Here is a 21,131-nt window from a genome sequence, read left to right as displayed (position 1 = left end):
CTTGGGCTATGCAGCACCCATGGGGGAGAACCTGGGGTACAGGAAAGATACATGTGCAGACAGGGCAGGGATCCTACTGGTGCCCAGGCGTTACTGGGGTGACCCCTGGGGAAGGCTGTGGGTGGTAACACATGGGTACACACACCCTGCATGAAGACAAGGTCAGGGCTGTAGAAAGAGACATTTAATACTTTTTTAAAAAAAATTGAGTACATGTACATTTTGATTTACCCTAGACGCTGGCCAAGACTGTACTGTTCATCTTGGCCAAGACATGGTGAGGATGGGGATTCGCGGGAATGTGACTGTGGCCAGCCCCACAAGTCTTCCCCCACCTGGTTTATTCAGCCAATTTTCAGGTTAGGCCACAGGGGAAATAGATGCTGGGGGTTCCCAGACTGGCTTGGTCTAGAGGAGCTACTGGGGATGGTGCAGGCTTAGGAAGGGCCCACCAGCCAGGAGTCTAGAATATTCTGTCATCAGAGCCTTTGTGCTTGACCTAAGGTGTGGGAGGGGCTGTGGGGGCTGTGGTCCTGTATGAGGTGTGTTGGGGGAAGGTGGGTGCAGCTGGTGGTGGCAGCTTCTGCCAGAGCGTGAAACACACCTCTGAGTGCTCTGCTGGGGGCAGTTAAAAAGCTAGAAAGACACTTGGCTTTGTGGGAAAGTAACATGTCCTTGGGCAGGGTAGGCCCTGGGGACCTTGTTGGCCTCTGTCCCCACCTGCAAGCTGAGAGCAGGCCAGGGAGTGGTGAGGCTCTTCCCCCTCACTTTGGCAGGGGAAGGAGCAAGTGTGCAAGGCTGGGGGTTAGCCTGGGTCCCACAGGGCCTAGAGAACCCTGGAGTGGAGGCCGAGGCCCATTGCCAGCAACGGGCTGGGAGACGATGGAAAATAGGCTGGGGAATCTCAGCCAGGGGTTGGGCCATAGACACCTGAGGGCAAGCCTCCAGGGTGGGCCCCAGAGCAGTCAGGACGGAGGTGGGGGAGGGGTCCAACCTGGAGGAATATTAGTGTTTCTGAGAGCACCTTAGTGTGAGCAGGAAGGAGGCCACCCATCCCCACGGAGTAGGGAGGGAGCCACCACCCCAGCACGGAGAGTGAATACTGGTGTAAATGGGCCCCACCCAGGTGCTGAGGCCCTGCTCAGGAAGTACCGAGGGGCTGAGGCAGCCCCCCTAAGCTCGGATGCTGCCCCGGCCACAGGGGCCAACCAAGTGGAATGCAGGAGGCCAGGTGGTCAAGGGCTGGGGCAGGAATGCTGGCAGGTCACTGAGGCAGGGGCACCAGCACCTCCACATAACTGAGAGGAAAGAAGCCTGACTGGCCGTCCAGCATGCCCTCGTACCAGTTCTCGTCGATCTGGTTGGTCAGCGTGATGACATCACCCTCACGGAAGCCTAGCTCTCCATCATTCTCTGGCTCGAAGTCATATAGTGCCTTGCAGCTTGGCTGGTCCAGGGGGGCTGGGAGGATATGAAAGGCACATCTGTCACAGGGCTCTATACATGGCTCAGTTCACACCTGCTGTGGCCCCTAGAGCCTTGTGGGGTGAGGGCCACCCTGTAGTCCTGCCAATTTGTAGCTTCTACCCCTACTGCTGTCTAGCGTTGTTAGGAAGGAGGAGGATGGAAGAGGCTTTGTGAGTAGGCACCAAAGCTGCTGGGGGTGGGGAGGTGCCAGGGGATGTCCAGTGCCACCAGGCTGAGAATGAACAGATGCCTTCAGCCCCCTGTTTTTTGCATCAAGGCCAGGCTCAGGGGGTGGAGCTTATGGCCTGTGCCACCCACTGCTGCCAGGGCAGACAGCCTGCCACATTGAAGGGAGGAGGAAGGCCTCTCCTGAACAGACTAGAGGCCACCACCACACTGAAGCTGGCCTCAGTGTAGTCAAGTGAGTAAGGGCTGGGCCTGGGCCCCTAGGGAGACTCACGCATAGTCCTGCTGGGGGTCCGGATAGGCTTGTCAGAAGATCGGAAAGATGATGAAGCTGCTTATGAACAAAATGTGAAGGCCCGCTGAGTACAGTGGGGGGAGACCAATGCCCTCTCCTGCCTGGCCCTGTGTCTGGAGGGGATGGCAGGCTGGGGCTGCCCCAAAGGGCCTGGCTCTCCAAAGACCCTGGACAATGCCACCTTTGGCTATCTCCCATTGAACTGCTGTTCTCACCTTTAGGAAACAACCCATCATTACCTGTGATCTTGGGGGCCATGGCACAGGGGAAGCCCCCATTGGACTGCTCAGGCTCTCCAAGGTCAAAGGATTCCCGGGGCTTAGGCTTGTATTCCCGCTTGGGGCGTGAGGAAGCTTCCCGCATCCTGAGAAGAAAGAGCCATGAGTAGCCCCAAGCACTGGAGTATCAAGGCCAAGAGATGTCCCCTGACCTGTGTCTATCACGCTGCCCAAAGACTTGGCCTGGCCCTGTGGGAAAGGCTCATCAAGGGGATGCAATACTCAGGCCTCTTGGGCCATAGCTGGATCATCCTGGTCCCTCTGCCTTGTGTACTCCTGAGACTGCCAAGTGGCTGAGTCTTGCCAAAGGCGCACCCACCTGCCGACACGTGGCACAAATCCCAATACTCCATCAGCAGCCCAGAGTAGGTGCCCAACATGCCAGGCTCTGGACTCTGACTGTAAGACTGTGCTCTGAGGGGGTCCAGGAAGTGTGGCCAGAAAGGAGACAAGGAAGTGGTCAGGAGCCTCCAAGGGTCAGCAGTTAGGGCAGAGCTGCCAAAACTCTTGGGCTTAGTGTTGGTCCTGAGCTCTGAAACGCCTCTGAATGCTTGGTCCTCAGGCTACTCTAGCCTGCTCCTTAGGGGGCCAGGACAAGCCCAGTAAGATCAGGCCCCTCCTTGGACCCTGAGAGCAGCCTGGGGCAGAACCTAAGGCTGGCCATGGAAAAGTGAGGGCTGCACGCTTCTGCCGGCAGAGGGCGCACAGCGGCCCCAGGATCCCATGCCAGAAGGAGGACCCTGGTGGCTGGGACTATCTGGATTTCACAGTGGAGCCCACCAGGGCCAGGGCTCACCTGCGCTTAAGCTTGTCAGCCAGCTCATCAAGGATCTGCACAGCCTGTCGGTGGTAGTCCAGCTGGGCGTCCACCAGGGCTGAGAGCTGGCTCACCTGCTCGATCTGCAGGAATCAGTCAGGGCTGAGGGACTGCTGCAGCTATGCCCCTCCCGCACCCTCCATGACTTTTGCATTGTGCCCCCACCCTGCCTACAGCAGTGGGCAGTCACTGCTGCCGCCTGTTTCCTTAATGCCCTGCACATGCAGGGGTTGCCCGGCACCCCTACTGCCCACCCAGGCCCAGCAACGCACGTCAGTCTCCAGGAGGTTGTGCATGCTAGTCTCTGCCACCTCCTTGGATTCCTCAAACTTGTCCAGGGCCTGACGTAGCTCTTCATCGGGGATGCGGCCCTGCCGCTTCTTCTTATAGTCGAAGTCCAGGCGGCGGCCCTCCAGCTTCTTCAGGTGGTGCTGAAGGTGGCAGGATGGGTCACACCAGTAGGAGTTGGAAGGCCTCCTGCTGTACTACTGGTAACCCTACCATGTCAGAGGGGACCCCAAGGGCCCTGCCCTGTCAGGGAATGTCAGGCAGTACCTGGATCTCCTTCAGGTCTTTCTCACATAGGCTCTGCAGAGGGTCGATGAAGTTCTGTTTGACCTCTATGTCCAGGGAGTCCTTAACCTCTGCCAGGCGCTTCATGGACTCCCCGGCATCCAGCAGGGCATCTCCTGCCGAGAAGGGGTGGGGGGAAGCCATCATAGGAGACCTTGGCCTCAGGGACTGAGATCCTCCCCAGGAATTCAGGGCAAAACAAAAGACCCCAAAATCCTAACAGGCTCGGTGTTAAACAAGCTACCCTCCCAGTACTGTTAGGAGGGACCTGGTTTGCCCTGAATTGCCTGAAGGGGGTGGGAGGGATAGGTCTTCCCTGCTAATGTTGGGGGGATACAGGTTGCTTTCTCTGGAGCCTCAGTTGCTCTTGCTCAGGAGAAACCAGCTGCCCATGTTGAAGAAGATTCTAGAGCTGCAGGAGGTGGGTGCTGTCCACCACTGGCCCTCATGACCCTTTCCCACGTGCTGTCCTTTCCCTGTATCCACCTCCTTTGTTTTATTTTTTTTGTTTTTTAGAGACAGAGTCTCACTTTGTCGCCCTCAGACCATAGCATCATAGCTCACGGCAATCTCTAGCTCTTGGGCTTAGGTGATTATCTTGTCTCAGCCTCCCGAGTAGCTGGGACTACAGACTGTCCACCTCCTTTGTCATGATCCACTGGTGCAGGGCTCCCTGACCACACACACAGGAAGGCTGTGTGGTCTACTATGCATCACTAGCAACACAAGACAGTGCCTTGGACCTGGATTCACATGGTGTCACTGCCCTGCCCTGGTGGGGGTGGGGCTGTAGGCTTCAGGGAGTGGAGCGGGGCATGGGGAGATTTGGCCCTGCTCACCAAAGTTGGACTCGCCACCCAGCTCCTTGCCATGGCGGATCATGCACTCGCCCAGGAGGCCCTCGGGCTGTGGGTAGCCAGGACTCTTCACCTGGCCCCGGATCTTGGACACAGTGTTGAGCATGGTCAGCTTGGCCCGTGAAGCTGGAACAGGATGGGCAGGGTGGGCATGGCAGCTGCTTGAGGGGCAGCAAGGCCTGTCTTCTGCTGGCATCGCCAGGCTGCCTGCCCTACCCTGTACCAATTTCTAAAGTGTACCCGTGGCCCAGGGACCCTTGTGTTCCATGCCTGCTGGCAGGCCATGCTTTCACAAGCACATCTCCCAAGGAGGTCCCCAGAGGTTCCTTGTTCCTAAACTGCTGACCCCTCCTTCTAGTCCTCTTCACCCTAGAACAAGGCCACCCTCCCTCTCAAGGGGGGGTGAGGAGCTGTGTTCCTTTCCCTGCCCACTCAGGTCTATCCCAGGCATGGGCTGAGAGTGGACAGTGCTGGTTTGTGGCCTATTCCATGTCCACTGTCTCCTGTAGGAACCTGCACTGGGGTTTCCCTCAGGGAAGTCCTACTCCCTCTCAGTCCAAGAGACACAGCCCTACATACCAAGGGTAGAAACCCAGCTCAGGGCAGGTGAGTCAGTTGGGGGAATGCTGTTCTTCTCTGCTGGAGTGAGTTAAAGCTAGGATTACCTCAAGGAATAAATTGGCCTAAGAGCAAAGGCATCACAGAAGGACCTGAGTTGCCACCTGAAATGGAAAGGGCCCAAAGGCCCCTGCATCTAGCAGCCATGCCTGAAGCCTGCCTACCCAGGGGAATTCTAGTTCTGTTAGCCCACGTGTTCCCTCTTTGTGCTCTGGTAACCAGAATATTCCTGACTGACACAGAAACGGCAGTCAGGGCAAACCCCCTGGCACCCTTACCTGGGTTGGGCTGCAGGTACTCAATGGTTCTGGCCAATACTTCCGTCACGGCCTTGCTGGTGACATCCACCTTCTGTGAAGAGAAGCAGCATGTGTGGTTTCAGTCTGCAGGATGCCCAAGGTCACACCAGGACGCAAAGTCCCTCAGCTGCCCACCCTTTCTGCGTGCTTCAGAGGGGCACCCAACCTCCCTGTCCTTAGCTCAGATATGTTGCTTGCCCAGGGCTCCAGCAGAGGCTGATACCTGTCTATCCCCTGGATGGGAGGCCACACCAATTCCAGCTCCCTCAGTGCCTGCTGGCCCCCTCAATACCACTGATGCTATGGCTGGGTAGAAGAGCTGCCTCTAGGAGGCACTGGCTGAGCAGTCACATGGAGCACCTGGCTCCCTTCTTACCTTCTCCATCTCTTTGAAGTCATCGTCCAACTTGGTCCCTTCAGCCCCTCCAACCTTCTCACTGACCAGCTGGAGGACAGAAGGAGAGAGACTACCTCAGACCCAGAGGAGAAGGAGGTGGCCTCAGATGTCTTCTAGCCACATCCACTGCTAGCAGGGGGGAGACAGAGTGGCCAGGACGCCTACTATGGCCTCCTAGAGAAGCTGGACACAGCAGTGAGACACGGTGCCCAGATCACCTGAGTGCCACAAGTCCACCTTAAGAGCGCATACTACCCTTGGAGTGGGAGCAACATGCAGGTGCAGAGGTACAGCATGGGTGTGGCTTTCTGCCTCTTTGTGCCTCATGAGCTCACTGTGGGCCTCCACTGGACAGGGCCCTGTCTCTGTCACCACAGAGTCCAGAGGCTCAGTGTGAGAAACACACAGCTCAGAAGACACGGATTCTGAAAGTACCTATCCAAACATCCCCATGAAGAGGAATGTGGAATTTTGCTCCCATCCTTCTTAGATGTTTTGGGTCTACTTTCTTAGGAAAAAAAAAAATCCTTGACAGTTTGGTTTATTAAGGCAGCACCAGTTGACACTGACAAGCAGGGGTACAGGTGGCCAGAGAGGGGAGACAGGACAGGGACAGCCTATCCCTACCCCACCTGGATGTTGTGAGTTTGGTACACAAGGCAGTTGGCACATAATGGCACGTCTGAGCCCTGCTGTGACAGTGACAACAAGCACTCATAGTGCCATCTTTCTTCATGTGATGGGATGGCAGAAGCAATCACTGAATCCCCAAACCACAGTCTCAGAGCACCTAGGATGTGAAAAACACCAGTAATGACAAAAAACAACTCTGAAATATAGCAGGGAACGTGGCAGGGGCCACTGACTCCAGTACTGGACACCCAAGCACAGACCTGGGCTTTGCCACCTGTGTACTGGGTGTGGAGCACAGTGGGGGGTGCTTCATGTGGCAGGGGACACAATTCCAGAGTCCCTTTGTCCAGGGGAGGAGATCCCGCCCAGTCAGCAAGGAGGCAGCTCAGGGCCAAAACACATCCTCCAAACTGACCCCCAAACCAACTACCAACCCTCCTCCAAAATATACTCAGGAAGACACTAGAGGATGGAATAGAAAGACCCCACTTTGGTGGGTAGGGGGAACCACTGGGACCCATCCGTAAGAGTGCCCGTGCCTGGGGACGGGGGCAGAGGGAGGGCTTTGCGAAGACCTTGGGGATGATATGATGAATCTGGCACTAAGCCTAGCTGTGAGGGACCAGGACACCAGGAAGCACAGAATAGCATTTCTAGTGACAGCTACTCAGATAGATGGTCATAAACAACCAGGAGAGGGCAGCGCCTGTGGCTCAGTCGGTGAGGCGCCGGCCCCATATACCGAGGGTGGCGGGTTCAAACCTGGCCCCTGCCAAACTGCAACCAAAAAAATAGCTGGGCGTTGTGGCGGGCGCCTGTAGTCTCAGCTACTTGGGAGGCTGAGGCAAGAGAATCACTTGAGCCCAGGAGTTGGAGATTGCTGTGAGTTGTGTGAGGCCACGGCACTCTACCGAGGGCCATAAAGTGAGACTCTGTCTCTACAAAAAACAAAAACAACCAGGAGAACCCTCTTTAAATAAGGCTTCAACAATTTTATTAACATAAACTTATTTTTGAGACAGAGTCTTACTCTGTCGCCCTGGGTAGAGTGCCATGGCATTATAGCTCACACAACCTCAAACTCTGAGATCAAACTCCTGCTTCAGCCTATCTAGTAGCTGGGGCTACAGGCACCTGCTACAAAGCCCAGCTTTTAGTAGAGATGGGGTCTCACTCTTGGTCAGGCTGGTCTCCAATTCCTGAGCTCAAGCAATCCATCAGTGGAGGCCCGCAGTGAATTTTGGCCTCCTAGAATGCTAAGATTATGGGCATGAGCCACTGTGTCTGGCCTATTAAACTTTGCATGAAATCTGAAAGCTGCCTGAGGAGTGGGTACTTTGGGTTTACAGGGGCAGAGGTAGCCAGAGCAGGCCCAGAACTGGGCTCCCAAAGGCCTCTCATTCTGCTTACTAGGCCTGGAGCGTGAATTGCTGGCATTGCTTAACCAGGTCCAAGGCTGGGCCCCTTCTGCTGGAAGCTGTCTCTGGCCATCCCCACCCTGTTGGTTTGGGCTGACAACTCCAGAACCCCTGGAGAGGCTTCCACCCTGCAGGACCATATCCATTGGGCAAACCTGTTCACTGACAGTCTGTCTTAACCACAGGGTGTATAGGAAGGAGCACAGTGCACTGGTATCCCGGTGACAACGCTGAGATACCACTCCAGATGGTGATGCTGCCTCTGGTCAGTGCTAGGGACATTGACAAGCTCATAGAAAACCCTTTGACTCAGGTAACTGGGTGTGGAACCCAGCCTTTGTTCCATTAGGGTTTTGACCTTCCAGCATTTCCCAAAACCAAATTCTCCAAAGGCACCTCTGAGAGGCCCATGGTTGGCTGAGCATGGGAGGTGGCAGGTTTAGCTGAGCAGGACTTCTCATTGTAGGACTTATCGGAGCCTTTCTGGGTAGTGGGTGTGTATGGCGCAGGGCAAAAGAGGGATGACCACACATCCTTACCAGCAAACAGTGCTTTCTGAACAAACAACATTTATGTAGAACAGAGCAGCTGTCAGGCCCTATCTGAAATGGAGGCTCTGAGAGGATGAGCTGCCTGGGGCCACACACTCCATCAAAGGCCAGGGCCCACTGGGATCTCCTCATAGTGTTCTCCACAGTTCACTTGGGCCCTGTCCTCTACAGGCCACTTGTCATAGGGCATGATATCTCTGAAAGCATCAGGCATAGTAAATTCCACCTGTCCGATCACACGTGCTCATACACACGTACACCCCAGAACAAACGCTTGTCTTTCTCTTCTTAATGGCTGGTAGGCAGGACAGGAGAGCGAGGTGTCATGCCAGGGCATGACATGGTCAGTCATGCCATGGGACTGGTCAATCTAGCTGGTGCCTGCCAGGCCACACCCAATCCTGCTTGTCCTGGACAAGTCTCTGAGCCACTGAGAGATGCCATGAATATCCCTGGGGTGGCATGCTATGTTGTCAGATGGGCTGTGTACAGCAGGGGAGTCAGGGCTCTAGGACATAGGTGGGGACAACAAGGACCTGGTAGGGCACTACAGTAGCCAGGGGACAGGAAGAGGGGTGCTGGAGGGCTTGGGCACTGGGAGCCCTTGGGGCACAAAAGTGCACCCACCCCCTCACTCCCTGCATAGGCAGCCTGCCCAGGGCCCACTGCTAGTTTCATCTCCCCACATCCTGCCCAGAGAGACACCCCTGTTCCCTGTGAAATACCCATGTCTCTATTCCATGGAGCTATCCCTGCCAACCACTGGGATCCCTAAACATCTTTAGAGGCTCCAGAGGGTGCTGCAGGAGGTCAGACTGCCAGGGCTTGACACCAGCCTCACCACCTCCCACCCACATGGCCTCACACTCAAACTGCATCATCAGGCCTCAGCTGTCCCCTCTACTGACGGGGAAGATGACAAGATATACTTTATAGGGCTCTACATGCCGTGCTCAGGGCTGCACTGGGCATGCGGGGAGCATGTGACCCCTGACCTCCCATATAGACCAGTGGCTTTCAACCTAGCAATACCTTAGAACAGCAGTTCTCAAACTGTGGTCAAGCGCAACCCACAGGAACTGTATTAAAGGGTTGCGGCCTTAGGAAGGTTGAGAACCACTACCTTAGAAGCATCCAAATTCCCCCAGTCCATGTTCACTCTGGGGGGCTGGGCCTTGGGCCCAAGAGAGGGCATAAACAAAGATGAGAGACAGGAAGGAAACAGGCACTAGACCCCTATTTCTGCTGAAGGCTGTGCAAGGAAAGACCCCACCCTCCCTAGGTGTTTTGGGGTGTTTCACTATGTTTCGTGGGACAGTTTCACTTCTTTTGACCGTGGCAAGAGATGTTTTCAAAGTCGACAGCTGCTGTGTAAGGGAATGAGTCGCCTGACATGAGCCCAGACTCTTCTGGGAAACCAGGAGGAGCGCTGCAGCCGGTGGTGCGCAAAACCACACCTTCCGGGCCCTGGCCCCACAACCTCTTCAGGGTAGAATGCAGTGTGTGGGTATGGGGAAGAGGTCCCTACTGGTGTGGACCACTTCATGCCTAAGGAGAGGGGCTGGGGACCTGCCATGGTACCAAAGACCTCCTCTTCCAGGTCCCATCGCTCCTGGCACTGGGCTTGGCCCACCTGGGAACCTGGCACCTGCCCTTCGCCCACCACGTCCTGAGCCCCACCTCCCCACCCCTGCACTCTAGGCATAAGAGACCATGAAGTCCCTTCTCTCCAAGGCTCAGAGACAAGAACCAACATAAAGGTATGACGAGGCCAAACACAGGCAAAACACCGATGCCCTATGCCAACCCTCAGCACTTGAGCACATGCCGTCCCCACCCACCAGAGGCCTGAGCTGCCATGGCCTCTGGACCCAGAACTGGCTGAGAGGGTCAGATTCATGGTCCAGTGGGGAGGGGACAAACAGCCTACTTCAGGAGTACCCAGACTGGTTCATAGCAGAGCTGGGAGTAACAAAAGGGTCATAAGATGCACTTCTGGTCTCAATGTAGGTAGCAGATATATCTAGTAGCTGGTGCTATCGGGATGTTCTGGGTCAGGAATATTGCTTGGGAGCAGGGGAGGACTGAGGTCCTGGGCGTGCCATCCTGACGATGCAGCTGTGGTCCCCGCAGTCCTGTCCTTCTCAGAGACTCTGCACACCTGTTCTCAGTCCCAGAGAGAGGAGTGGACTCGGCAGTAGGAAAGATACCTCCACAGCGTGTCTGATGCAAATTGTCAACCTAGAATGGTGTTCCCACCCTGCATGTCCCACCCAAGCCCACAATTCCTCTCACAGCTAATGATATGGCCATGCCACAGTCAGGAAGCCCTATAGGACTCACAAGTGCGCCAACCCTCCTCCCCCACTGACTGGGCCCATGTAGCTGCAATACTCCTGGGGGCAATAGAGCAGATGGCTGACTGCCACATACTCCCTCACAAGGCCCTGCCTGGACAGTCAGGGCAATGGCTGCAGAGCCTCCATCACCAGCTGTGGCCCTGTGAGGGCTGCCATCATGCAACCCACACCCACACTGGCAGCCACTTCTGCCCAAGTCCAGATATAGGGCACCTTGGCCCAGGCTGCCCCTGTCCAGCAGGAACCGGGGCTGGGGCATTGACATGTTGGGAAAGAACCCCAGTGCTACCTGCTGGACACTCCCTAGATGTCGGTGAAACTGACTCCTGATCTGTCAGCTCTCAACCCTGGGGCTGCCCACTCCCCACGCTCTTGCACTCCACCTGTATGCCTCATGCATTTTTTGCCTGGCACTGACTGACTGTCACCTGTGAACCAAGCACCTAGGGTGTGGGCAAGCCTGACATGAAGACAGGGCTTCATCACAGAGCCTAGGACTCCCATCCCCACAGTTTGGCCTATAACATTAATAATAAAGACCAGACCTAGTGTAGTGGCTCATACTTGTAATCTCAGCACTCTGGGAAGCCACAGTGGGAGGATCACTTGAGCTCAGGGTTTGAGACCAGCCGGAGCAAGAGTGAGAATGAGACCTCATCTCTACTAAAAATAGAAAAACTAGCCAGACTCAGCTCCCATAGCACAGTGGTTATGGCACCAGCCACATACACTCAAGGCTGGCGGGTTCGAACCTGGCCTGGGCCAGCTAAACAACGACAACTGCAACAACAACAAAAAAATAGCCGGATGTTGTGGCGGGCGCCTATAGTTCCAGTTACCTGGGAGGCTGAGGCAAAGAGAATTGCTTAAGCCCAGGAGTTGGAGGTTGCTATGAGCTGTGACACCACGGCAGTCTACCCAGGACAATAGCTTGAGCTCTGTCTCAAAAAAAAAAAAAAAAAAGAGGAAAAGAAAAACTAGCCAGGAGTGGTAACAGGCACCTCTAGTCCCACTTACTACACAGGCTGAGGTGGGAGGATCGCTTGAGCCTAGGAGTCTGAGGTTGCTATGAGCTATAACACCATAGCACTCTACTCATGAGGGGTGACAGAGTGAGACTCTATCTCAAAAAAGAAAATCATATAAAGACCAGACAAGAAGGGAGCCAGTCTCCTGAAGACTGGCATTCTTTATAGAGTTCTAGATCTTCAGAGACAAGCAAGGTATATGACACATAGAAAGAGAATGAATGTGTAGTGCAAAACTGCACAGAACGACTTGCAAAGAGGCTATGCCAAGAGTTGAGGCAGGACAGCTGCAGGCAGAGAATCCTGGGTTTTACCTAGAGCTGGTGCTATGGTGGCCACTTGGCAGCAGTGCGAGGAAAATTTTAAATCCTGCCTCGTAATATAATCATCTCAGCAGGGAAACCTGATATAGATATGCCACAGAAAAACAAATGGGACCATCTGCAGGCTTAGTGACCTGACAGACAATTCTTTTTGACAAATTAAGTGTTTTTTTAAAAAGAGGACAGTCTGGGTATGGTGGCTAACACCTATAATTCCAGCACTCTGGGAGGCCAAGGTGTGAGGATCACTTGAGCTCAGGAGTTCAAGACAAGCCTGAGCAAGAGTGAGACTGTGTCTCTACTAAACAAATTGAAAAAACAAAAACAAAAACAAAAACTAGCTGGGCATTGTGGTGGGTGCCTATGGTCCCAGCTACTTGGAAGGCTGAGGCAGGAGGATTGCTTGAGCCTAGGAGTTTGAGATTGCTGTGAGCTAGGCTGATGCCATGACACTCTAGCCTGGGTCAACAGAGCAAGTCTGTCTCAAAATACAAAGAGTTCTAAAAAAGAAGAAACAGGCAGTACAGAAGAGGAGAGGGCAGGAAGACAGGCAGGGGGCTGCACCATCTCAGGGACCAGGACGGATGTACCATGTTTGCCCATGGTGGGGTCAGCCCCAGGGTCCTCAGCTATCATGTTTTGTGCAAGTCAGACTTTGTGGTACTCAATGACCACCTTATGGGTTCCCACAGAGGTCACCTGTCCCCCTTGGCCGGGTGAGTGTCTTAGGCCACTTTCCCCCCTGCCCTAGTCTTGACTAACTTCTGACTGCCTCTCCTATGCTGTAGGACAGCCTTCGTGCTCCTTTCCAGCCAGAACCCAAAGGGGCCGCCGCAGCCCAGGCACAGGGGAAGTGGCTCATGAACACTGGCCAGGTAACCACAGTGGATAGCCAGGAAAAGGCCATGTCCATGTGTGGAGGACAACTGCCCTGGGGCAGAGTAGGGTCCTCTCAAGACCCAGAGTCTGGCCTTAGGCTGGAGAGTGACCCCCAGGGATCTTCTGCAGGTGTGGACACTTCTGGCTGTAGCTGGTGGCTGCTGTCAGGAGGGGGATGGCCTCACAGCCACATAGGAGAACACAACAGTATATCAATCACTGTCTTGATGACTGAAGTGTCAGTGGGACACTGCAAGCCTTCAGGGTGCTAACGTGTTCAGACAGACAAGTGGGGAGCCCACCACCTGGTGAGAGATGAAAACATCAGGTACAGTGACAACATGTGAAGGATGTGGATTGCTGCGGAGAGGTGAGCACGCTAGAATGGAAGTGGAGAGAAGTCCCTGCTGGCAGGAGTCACACAGCTGGGACATGTTAGCTGGATCTCCAAGGACAGGCATGGGTGAGATGCAGAGAGACAGCAGGACACACAAACCAAGAGCTACCATTTGTGGTCAGTCTCCATCCCATGCCAGCCACAATAGGTTCTCTGTGCTCAACACTTTGCCAATGTGCCCCCCAATATCTCACAGAGAAGGAAACTGAGGGGTGGGGAAACTGACCACCTGGCCCCTCCTCACAGGTGGGCACAGCTGGCCAGAAGGGCACTGGGCTGAGTCCTAATACTGCCAGATCATCCAGAGCAGAACCTAGGAGGGGACAGCGTTGTCCTGGCAGAGTGGAGAAATCCCTTAAAAAGGGATGAGACCAGGGGCTGGGGACCTGAGGACAACTCTCCCTGGCCGGCCTTACACCGGGTAGATGCTGGCAAACATGCACAGAGCAACCTTCTCAGGTTTTCATCACGGGCTTCTTTCTTGTAAATAAAAAAGCCCAAGGGCTGGCCTGCTGCCCACTGGCCTTCGCAAGTGTCCTCTCTCTGCCTATGGTCTTTGGTCCTTGCTCAGCAATGCTGTCAGACACTGAGGATGTACCCTCTGGCAAACTGGATTCCCCTCTTCCTTCTGGAAAAGTGAGCTGCATACAAGTCTGAAGGTGAGGTACCAGGCACATGGCTGCCTTGGGAGGCTTCTGCTCTCTCAGTGTCTATCCCTGGTGAAAATTTCCAGCGCCCCCACTGTCACCAGGACGCTCTAGAGCAGAGGCCCTCGGGTGGCTTGATCATGAAACACTTGCCTTAGGGGCAGTGCTGCTTCTTGGCAACTCCAAGCTTCCTGTATGAGAGCAGAAGCCACACAAGTGTGGACTGGGGCACCCTAGAAGGAAGTCCTAAGCCACAGGTGTCCCCATGGGAAGACTAGCCCACAGTGGGGAGAACACAAAAACAACACTTGTGTGCCAAATGGAATTTCCCACCCCATCATACTCCAATGGTGAACAATCAGAAGGCAAACCAATTCCTCAACTCATGGACAGAAGGCTATGCTCACCGGTAGACACACCTTCCCTATTACCAGTCCACAGGCCTTTGGTATTTATTCCAGAGTTAACTAGCAGGGTAAGCCACCCCTAACCCCTACCCCTTGTGACCACTCAGACAGAAATGTCCTGACCAATCAGGGTCCCCTTCAGCACCTGAGGAATTCTGGGAAGCCCCTGGGTTTGTGGGTGTCCTTCATGCCTCCAGCCACACATGCATGGACTCCCCCAATCAAGGCTGAATGGTTTTTTTTTTGTAGAGACAGAGTCTCGCTTTATGGCCCTCGGTAGAGTGCCATGGCCTCACACAGCTCACAGCAACCTCCAACTCCTGGGCTTAAGCGATTCTCTTGGCTCAGCCTCCCGAGTAGCTGGGACTACAGGTGCCCGCCACAACGCCCGGCTAAGCTGAATGGTTTTTAAAAGCAGCCTTTGGCAATAGGAGTGGTGGAAATGACAAATCTGGACAAAGTTTCTGAAATCATCTTCCCAAGGAAACCCCAAACCAGACACTGCTATCACAGCCAGACCAGGCCCCAGGGGGCAGCCACAGACCCACCTCCAAGGCATGTCAAGGGTTCATGTGGGAACCAAGCTCCAGTGAGAGCAGCAGCATGGTGGTTACAGAAGCCTCTTCAGGGCTCTGTGCCTGTAGCACAGTGGTTATGGAGCCAGCCACATACACCGAGGATGGCAGGTTCGAACCTGGCCCCGGCCAACTAAACAACTACAAAAAAAAACAAATAGCTGGGCCTTGTGGCAGGCACCTGTAGTCCCAGCTACTTGGGAGGCTGAGGCAAGGGAATCATTTAAGCCCAAGATTTTGAGGTTGCTGTGAGCTGTGACACTACGGCATTCTACCAAGGGTGATATAGTGAGACTCTGTCTCAAAAAAGAAAAAAAAAAAAGAAGCCTCTTGGGTTATCCTCTTAACCCAAGAGGGAGTCCCTTAGGCCTAGGACTGAGGTCCGAGATAATGGCTCTGCCTCTGGTCAGCTCATGGAGGGTCCTGAGAACCCAAGCTCCTCAGGGCATCAGGCTATAGGGCAAGCTGGCATAAGGCTCTCTCACTACAGGTGCTGGCTGCTATTTAGGGGAGAAGAAGGGGTGGGAGGGTAGTGTGGCATTGAGAACCATGGTTAGACCTGGATGTCCTCAGTCTATACCTCTTCCTTAACCTTCTTCAAGGAAGTTTCCTACCACCCATAGCACTGTCCATTTGCATGGTGTCCCAGGCTGCCTCAGGCCTGGACCCTGGCTCCTGAGTGTGGGGCTTTGGGGCTGGCATGGCAAGATGAATGGTTTGCTGAGAGGCAGGGAGCTAGGTGCTGCCACCCCCTGCCTGGTGCATGCTGGAGAAATGAGGGGGATGAAAAAACCTCAGCAAGAGAAACCCTCCAGCAATCCCCTGTCTATCCTATAGAAGAATCTGAGGCCAGCACTGCCAGGGAACCAAAAGCAGAAATCAGCCACCAGAAAGTTGTCACTGGAGATGGAAGCAGTGCAGGCAACGGGAGGAAATCACCCATGTTTGTCACAGCAGGATGACCTGCCAAGAAGGGCAGCTAGCTATTCAAGTTATCATTCTTGAGACAGAAAGGGGTACATCAAGGCCTAGCGTGAGGGCCAGGGGGTCAATAGGAATGGTGGACACCCCACAGTAAGGGCCTGGCTCATGTTGCCCCTAGTAATTCTTCACAGGGACCTGTGTTTCCAGAAGGCCCTCTACCCCCCTGAACCAGGGCCACCTACCTGGCTCAGATGCGCATCCTTTCTCCCCAGGACCCTAGGGCAGCCTCCTCTCTGGCCTCCCTCATTCATTCTTTCATTTATTTTTTAGTGCAGGGTCTGGGTCTATCATCCAGGCTAGGGTACAGTGATGTGATAACAGCTCACTACAGCCTCCAACTCCTGGACTCAAATTCTCCTGCTTCAGCCTCCCAAGCACCTGGGACTATAGGCTTGTGACACCACATCCAGCTAGTTTTTTTTTTTTTTTTCCCGTAGAGATGGGGTCTTGCTATGTTGCCCATGCTGGTCTTCAACTCTGGGTCTCAAGCAGTCCTCTTGCCTTGGTCTCCCTGAGTGCTAGGATTATAGGCATGAGCTATAGGACCAGTCTCCCTCATTCACTTAAGTCAAGAGCCCAGCCTCTTGTCCACACTCAGCTCTCCCCTGCCTGATCTTTGTTGAAGTGTTGCTTCTTTTAGGGTCTCTCAAAGCTTCTGGAGTATGCTCATGCTCCAACTTCACATCTCATCTGTCTCCCAAAACATGGGGCCCGCCTGTCTCACTCCCGGCCTTGGTGACCCCATACTTTGTTCTGAACTCACTCTTGCTGGTCCTCTCACTGCCCTGAATTGAAGAGACACCACAAATGTCATGCTCCTGGACAGGGTCACAGCAGACTGCTGGCCATACCCCAGGCCCCTCCCCACCTCCCAGATAGTGGGCAGTGCAGCAAGCCTAGAGGCTGAGCTCTGGGATGGGGGTCTGTGGGCATGAGGTGGCAGAAGGAGAAGGGGTCAAGTAGACATGGGCAGTTGCTCAGGCTTTTTCCTGTTGTTCCAGTCCCAGCTACAAGACTAGGAGGACAGCCACAGGCCCCTCCACCCAGAGGTGACTCAGCAATCCCTGAAAATGGGTGAGAGGAGTTATACCCTGCTAGACCAGCTCCACATTGGCAGGAGGGGAGAAGCGGTCTGGTAAAGCAGCCCGTCACACACATGTACCTTGCATGACACTTTGGTGGGGCAATGACCTGGGCTCAGCACACCACACTTCTCAGTATGGGCTCTTCTGGGGACTCTGGACTACTCTTATGCACATCTGGGAGGCCTGGGTTTCACTCTAACTGATCTCCACTGAACTCACCAAGTTTGCCCAGGAAGCAGCAGAAGTGCTTCACAAGCCTGCTTCCTTCCTCACTCATGATCAGCCAGTCCCCTGGTTGCTCTGTTGATTCTAGGGACTGTGGGGCCTGCCAGGGTGCTCCATTATGGGAAGCCAGGCTTCCAGCAGAAGCACCTACTGTCTGTGGCATGAGGCAGGACTGCTTGGGCGAGAAGCAGTAGACACCACCGTGCCCTCAGGGCCTGCTGTCTTTCTCACCCTCTGGCACCCAACCAGCTAGCTATGACCTCTGGGCAAGCATCTCCACTTGAGAAATGGGACAGCTAAGGCCCTAGACCCATGCACACTTCACCCAAGGCCACACACACAGCATATCGTGTATATGACCAGGCCAGAGAGCTCCAACAACCAGGACAGAGCCTCACTGACTGTGGCTCTGTCCAGGACACAGGTGGGGTGGGCACAGGGAACATCAGGGCTTGCTGGAGGAATGTAAGGAGCTGACAGGGCTGGGAGGTGGATGCTCACCCTGCCTCCTCCCAGGTAACAGAGGGAATGGGCCTGCCGACTGAGGAACTCTAAGCTATACAGGTCACACTTCCTAAGGAATTTTACCCAAAGCCTGAGATGCCAGCGATTGCTCAAGGCTTCTCTCCTAGGAACAAATCACACTTGGAGCTCTGGAGCTAAAATGTCTAGCCAGAAACCAGCCTCATGCATTTTAATCTCTCATCTGGGGTACCAGGCAGGAAGGCTACATGTCATACAACTGGTAAAATCAATTTCAGATGAAAACTTAAAAAAACACTCACAAATAAATGAGGCAATAAATCCCAGGGAAACACCAGCTCAGCCCTAACTGCAGGCCCATGCTCACTGAAGGTGTGTGTGCGGGTGGCAGAGTATAGTGTCGTGCCCATAGGCACAGGAATGATAAGGTGCTTTTAAAAGCGGGTCTTTTATCAATGGCAGAGCTGACTCAAGAAACAGTGCTGCAGGAAGAGAATGAAAATGGAGCTTGGAAATCCCATGAGGCAGCAGAGCTGCTCAACCACTGGAAAGTACCAACCAACCTCCGCATCAGACACCATGACTGCAGTGAGAGGCCACAGGCACAACCACACAGTGCAGATGACTGATCTGAAAGCCCAGAGCCCCTCCTGAAACACAGATGTCATCTCCCCCATCTCCCCATCTGCAAGACCCCTGAACCTTTCTACTCCTAAAGGCCTAATGAGAAGCTACCTCCTCCAGGAAGCCCTGCTGATTCTCACTCCCCTGCCCCGACTTAGGTCAGAGCTCAGCATGCCTTTCACTTCACATACTGACACCTTCTCTGGAGCCCCTGCTCCCTTTGGACTTCCCCTTAGCAGCTCCCCCTCCCCAATTCCCCCAGCTGTGTCTTGTGTTCCTCAAAGGCTGACCTCATGTTTACCTCAGAGCCTTTGCTCTTGCTATTCCTCCTGCCTGAATGTTCTTCTGGGACCTTCCCTTGCTGGGTCTCATCCATCAGGGCTGAGATGACCCTGCTGGTTAGTTTGTCCCCTACCCCCACTGTACCTGAGCTCAGAACAGAGGCTCAGACATAAGAAGCTATGTCAATATTCAGTACCATGCAATAAAATAAAGGACAGCATCTTCTCATGGGTCCCCATCACATCCTACCCCTCAATGATGACTAAGTTCTTGGAGGGCAGCACTTCAGGGAACAGACGTGGGTGCTAGCCACAGGGTCTTGTCCCTTCAATCTTCTTTCTGTGGCTTGTGGGGGCCCACATTGCGCAAGCACTCTGGCTGGAGGCTGATGGTCCCAACAACTAACCAGAGCCAATTCCCTCAGCAGAGAGCTGAAAGTTGGGGAAAACTGCAGTAAACAAATCTGAGCTAGCCAGCTGGGTCCGACTTTGGGTTCTAACTGACAGGAATTTCTGGGGCAAGTGATAGGTCTGGGAAGACAGTATAAAGGAAGGCTCTGAAGGCCAAACACAAACAACCCAAAACCCTGCTTGGCCGTGGCAGGGAGGAGACAGGTGGGCAGAGTTTGGCTGTGGAGCTTCACCATGCAACAGCTCTGAGGCAGAAGCTATGAGCAGGTGCTGAGGAATGTGCCTTCACCTGCCTCTAGTCCTCACCTGTCACACCAGGGCATGGGCACCAGACTCAGGTGATGGGTGACTCATACCCACTATGGCCCATTGTCACTGAGTCCAGTTTCATGAGGTATAGCCACCCAAAATGCCTGTGCAGGTAGTCGTCCTGGGTAAGCACAGGGCATGGTGGGGAAAGGTTGAGAAAAGGAGTGGCTCTCTGCTGTGGTTTGTTGACTGCACTGTGATCAGGGCCATGTCAGGGGCTAATGTCTGTCACTCTGCAATGGCCACTTCAGCCTCACACCTAGTCATCTATCCCTGGCTCCAGCTTGGAGTTATCACCCACTAAACACCTCGGGGCACCTGCTTTTTCAGTGGTAAAGTTAGTGGTGGAAACCCAGAGCTCGAAATCTCAGAGTTCCCAACCACCCCCTTGGCATACAGAGGAGGAAACACCAGGGCAGGCGAGGAAGAGGGCACTGCTAAAGCCAGCGGTCACCCAGGAGAAGGGTCTCCCCTGCCACTTCCTGCAGTGACAGGGCTGGCAGGCCTCTCTTTTCTGGGGAGTCCTATGTGAACCCACACACACAATACTCACTGACACTGCTTCTGGTGCTTGGGGATGCCCGGGGGGTTCCTGGTGGGTGTAGGGTTTTTCCCAAGGTCCTTCTTCTGCCTATGAGGTTGATGTCTCCTGCCCTGTGACTTGCTGTTGTTGGAGAGATGCCACTCAGGACGGGCTTGTGCTTCCGACCTACCCCAAGTGCCCTGTCCTCAACCACGAGCTTCCCGCCAGCAGGGGTGGGTATGGGGCTGGGGTTAAAGAGAAGCTGTTGGTCACTGAGTACTTATTGAGATAATAAATAGCCTGCCTACCAGGAGTTCAGGTGTGTCAGGAGCAAAGGTGCCCACCGGGTTTGTGGCAGGGCAGGGTGCTGGTGAGGAAAGATGCCCGAACTGGCAGTACCAGGACTGGATCTGGTTCCGGCTGTTAGGGCTGTGACTCTATGCAGGAATGCAAACTTCTCTGGCCCTTGGTCTCCTCCACTGACAAATGGGGAGACAATGGATGACGAGATGCGGGACTTGAGTATGAACATGCTTCGGTAACCACATGCTGTTCTGCACATCGAGCCAATGGTTTGCTGGGCTGTGTCCCAAGGATAGACTGATGTGGAGCAGGCAGGGGCTTTGCTTCTGCCTTGTGATGCTGCACCTGCACCCAGTTTTTCTAGAGCAAAAGCCTCCCCATCGACCCTTCTTTAAGAAGGAAACAAAGGAATATACCTTCCCCGAGTCCCACCCTCCTCCAAGGGACTCTGAACATATTTACTGATGGCTGTGGTACACAGTTTTGAAGTTCTCTAGGGAAAGCAAGGATGAAGGCAAGAAGCAAAGGACTAGGAGATAAAATGGCTCAACTTGGAGAAAGACTGGTAGAAAGGTCCCAGTGCCCTAATGCACAACTACTACCACCATGTCATAGTCTCTATGGTCCTGTTTCCTGTTTCCCTGCCTTCCAAACAACCAGCCTACATGGCTAACCACCCCCAATGCCCCCATGTATCCACCTGTCTGCTGCCCCCTTGGCCAATATAATTCCTTCCCCAGTATACCCACCTCCTGCCTTGGCACATTCAACCCTCTCCAAGACCTACAAGATAAGTCACCAGCATGCACATTCCTCCTGAGGAGCTGGGCTTACACTCTGTGGGTCAGACTGTCCAGCCATGAATAGGTGTCTCACTGCATCTGCCAGGAGGGCTGCC

General features: G+C 54.2%; 1 protein-coding gene across 2 annotated transcripts in view; it reads right to left on the bottom strand.

The window, feature by feature from the left end:
• Positions 1–171: 171 nt before the first annotated feature.
• The window catches only part of SH3GL1 (SH3 domain containing GRB2 like 1, endophilin A2), a 38,179-nt gene continuing 17,219 nt past the window's right edge, over positions 172–21,131 (bottom strand). Inside the window, exons 2-10 of one of the 2 annotated variants that reach the window (XM_053579652.1) lie at positions 5,767–5,835; positions 5,370–5,442; positions 4,456–4,599; positions 3,599–3,732; positions 3,316–3,474; positions 3,023–3,126; positions 2,188–2,312; positions 1,928–1,987; positions 172–1,461 (exon numbers count right to left, since the gene is read on the bottom strand). In XM_053579652.1, coding sequence (XP_053435627.1) covers positions 1,265–1,461; positions 1,928–1,987; positions 2,188–2,312; positions 3,023–3,126; positions 3,316–3,474; positions 3,599–3,732; positions 4,456–4,599; positions 5,370–5,442; positions 5,767–5,835 — 1,065 coding nt within the window. In that variant the 3' untranslated portion in view covers positions 172–1,264. The remainder of the gene's footprint in view (positions 1,462–1,927; positions 1,988–2,187; positions 2,313–3,022; positions 3,127–3,315; positions 3,475–3,598; positions 3,733–4,455; positions 4,600–5,369; positions 5,443–5,766; positions 5,836–21,131) is intronic. The other variant, XM_053579657.1, reaches the window with a different exon arrangement.

The sequence above is a fragment of the Nycticebus coucang genome, chromosome 2 (genome assembly GCF_027406575.1).
Source record: "Nycticebus coucang isolate mNycCou1 chromosome 2, mNycCou1.pri, whole genome shotgun sequence".
NCBI lineage: Eukaryota > Metazoa > Chordata > Mammalia > Primates > Lorisidae > Nycticebus > Nycticebus coucang.
The sequence above is the reverse complement of the archived record's forward strand: the minus strand, read 5'-3'. Positions and strand labels throughout refer to the sequence as shown.